This window comes from Pundamilia nyererei, unplaced genomic scaffold (assembly GCF_000239375.1).
Source record: "Pundamilia nyererei isolate P.nyererei 1_Seehausen unplaced genomic scaffold, PunNye1.0 scaffold00163, whole genome shotgun sequence".
NCBI lineage: Eukaryota > Metazoa > Chordata > Actinopteri > Cichliformes > Cichlidae > Pundamilia > Pundamilia nyererei.
The window spans coordinates 1,218,148-1,221,165 of NW_005187564.1; the positions used below are offsets into that span (position 1 = coordinate 1,218,148).

Sequence of the window (3,018 nt, forward strand, 5' to 3'; positions counted from 1 at the left end):
GTCCCAGATATAAACCTAGTGGGAGTATCCCCCCACAGAGGGACAAAAGGACCCCCTGATGATCCTCTAATCGCCTGAGCCAAGGTGTGAAACTGGTTGTGGGTCCCAATCACCCAGTTTCACAACTTGTAACTTTTGTCACTAGACTGCTTCATTAGTCTGCACTACTTCTTCAAAAAAGCAACAAGTTAAACAGAATGTGAACATTATCAGACATGGAAAAATAATGTTCAGTCTAAGTTAAAAAAACGAAATCCAGAAACTTGTGAACAGAGATGAAAAATATATCATTTAAATGAGAGTTTAATACTATTCACTAATGGTGGCTGCAGTGAGCCTGCTTTTGATAGCAGAGCTTTGGCGGGGCGTGGTCTGCGGGGCAGGTGAACATACCAGAGCGCCATCCGCAAACACACCTCACCAGCTTAAAACAGAATGAACTAGGTACTGTTGATGTGTGTAGGCTGTAGCCAAAAAGCTGCAGCCGCATGTGTAAGTCGACAGCCGACAGACTTGCACACGCGGCTGCAGCTTTTCAGGGGATGCAGTGGATGTGCATATTATTAACCTAGCTGCCACAAATGTCTTTGTTCCACCATAAAAGTGATTCTGATGTTAGTTCCGCATAACCTTTCTGCCAGGTGACTTGTGCCCCACCAGTGGGGTGCTCCACACACTTTGAGAACCACTGCCTTAGAATCAGAATCAGAATCAGAATCAGAATCAGAATGGGGTTTATTGCCAAATGTTGAGCAGGTTTACAGCATTAGGAAATTGCTGCGGTGCTTCAGTGCAAACATGGTGTCATAAATAACACTTAAATAGACATGGAAAAAATAAAAGTAGGGATAAGAATTAAAAGTGCTACGTGGAAAGATATGTGCATGAGATAGAGGCAGGAACAGCATTCACAGTTACATCCTGATAATACACATTCTTAGAGGCACGTGTTTGAAATTCTTACAGGTGTTTCAGTTCTGCGAGAGCTTTCCTTACCGATACTGTCATACGGGATCTTGATGGTGTCACTGGATGTCCATACACTGGTGTAGATTAAAAGACAGAGAGGCATCATCCCCAAGGCCAGGAGAGAGGAGCAGGTTGTCATACTGATACTGAGGAGCGAAGGATTTGGACACTGATGAGTTTCCTGCATTTGTCCCTAGCTGTGCTTATACACACTAACACAATCTGTTTTATTTAAATAGTGCATTAACATTGAATAAATGTAAATAAAACTCTAGACCAATAAAAACTTGTAATACATTAATTCTGTTGTTCTCCTGCCAGGTAGCTACACAACAAGAAAGTCTTCCTTAAAATAGCTTAAGAGTGTTCTGGGATCCAAAAAACATGAAAATATTCTATTTAGTTTACATACACAAGAGAAACAAATAGTTATCATAGAGTAAACATAGTGGTCCTCTAAGAGCAGCACTTGGTGATAGTAGGGAAACAAGACGGTTCCTTTTTTAACAGGGAGAAACTACCAGCAGAAAAAGGCTCAGAGAAGTCTGCTCTTTAACATAAAGAGAAAAAGAAAAAATAGCAATGAACCTGCCCAAGGTCTCACCTGAGGTCCATGTCTCCTTCCAACCAGTAGCAGATGATGTTGGAGTTTGAGCCACCTGGACAGCAGCCCATGATGATGATGACCACTGCCTGCACAGCCTGGACCCCAAAAGCCAGTGACAAGGCAAAAGCTGTGAAAGGCATAATGCCAAACTGGCAGAGGAAGCCAATGATAATGCCCCATGGCTTCTTAATGTGGCCCCACAGCTTTGCAGACTCCAATGTGCAGCCCATGGAGAACATGACCATTGCGAACATGATGGTGAGCACCGTGCTCATCACTACTCCCAGGATGGCATTGAAGTTACTGGGAGGAACAAGGCAGTCTGTGCCCGAGCAGGCTGTGGCAGAATTGTCACAGATAGCTGGCAGCATGGTGGTTGGCTTCAGCATGGACATTGTTGTGGCAGAAGAAGAATATCAGCAGATCCTTAAAACTTGCACACACTTTGGGGCTAGGGTCCTTGAAATGAGACGAGTCCAGTTTCTCCCCCTGTCCAGGAAAATGGACCTGACAAAGAGATGGAGTGAGCTTGGATCACTGCCCTTTATGCCCACGGTTCCAAAGCCAAATAAAATTTGCCCGAAAGATAAAAAATTAACCAATAGTCTATGTTTTATGGGGTCAGCGTTCAAAACACATGCATATAAAAAAGAAAATCCCAATGAAATATGAAATGCCATTGGACCTTGGCTCCATTTTTTATAGCCACGTGGGTTTTAAATTTTTATTGGACTCTCATGTCATCAAGCATCATCATGCAGGAAAAGCCACAGAGCACATGTTCTTTGCACAGTTCCCATAACATTCCCAATATAAAGGCATGCAGCTTACACAATCATAAAAGAAAGTGTAGAAATATTTTTTGCATTGATAGGAAAAGAGCACATAAATTGGGGGTGGGGGGTGGGCTAGAGGTGATTTGTCTGTGGTGTCATTCATTTTTGCATTTTGATTTTACATTTTTTTTATGTGCCATAGGTCTAATTATATAGAGAATCAAGATGCTGTAAAACAATAAAACATGAAAGAAGGATGAAAATGTTTACGGGCACTTCATGTCAATATACCAGGTGTGGAAACAATAAAAAGTCAAAGTGTCCTGATAGAAATTTAAGGGCTATCACAAGGATAGTACCAGCATCATCAACATAAAAACAGTTTACCTAATAAAAGAAGAAAAGAAATCTGCCACATGAGCATGTTTAAACCCACCAGGAGATCCCTGGGCTGTCCTCTAATTGGTGGCTTTATTTTCCATATATATTTTATTGCCTTCCTAACTGACTTTATGCAACTTTGCAGTCTGGGTCGTTGTGTCCTTGGGCAAGACACTTCACCTACCGCCTACTGGTGATGGCCAAAGGGTCCGATGGGGCGATATGGCAGCCTCGCTTCTGTCAGTCTGCCCCAGGGCAGCTGTGGCTACAACTGTAGCTTGCCTT

At 42.6% G+C, this 3,018-nt stretch overlaps 1 protein-coding gene across 1 annotated transcript in view; it reads right to left on the reverse strand.

Moving 5' to 3' along the window:
• The window catches only part of slc10a2 (solute carrier family 10 member 2), a 6,389-nt gene extending 4,418 nt beyond the window's left edge, over positions 1–1,971 (reverse strand). Inside the window, exons 1-2 of the mRNA XM_005745723.1 lie at positions 1,574–1,971; positions 997–1,115 (exon numbers count right to left, since the gene is read on the reverse strand). Of these exons, the coding sequence (XP_005745780.1) occupies positions 997–1,115; positions 1,574–1,971 (517 nt within the window). The remainder of the gene's footprint in view (positions 1–996; positions 1,116–1,573) is intronic.
• Positions 1,972–3,018: the final 1,047 nt, after the last annotated feature.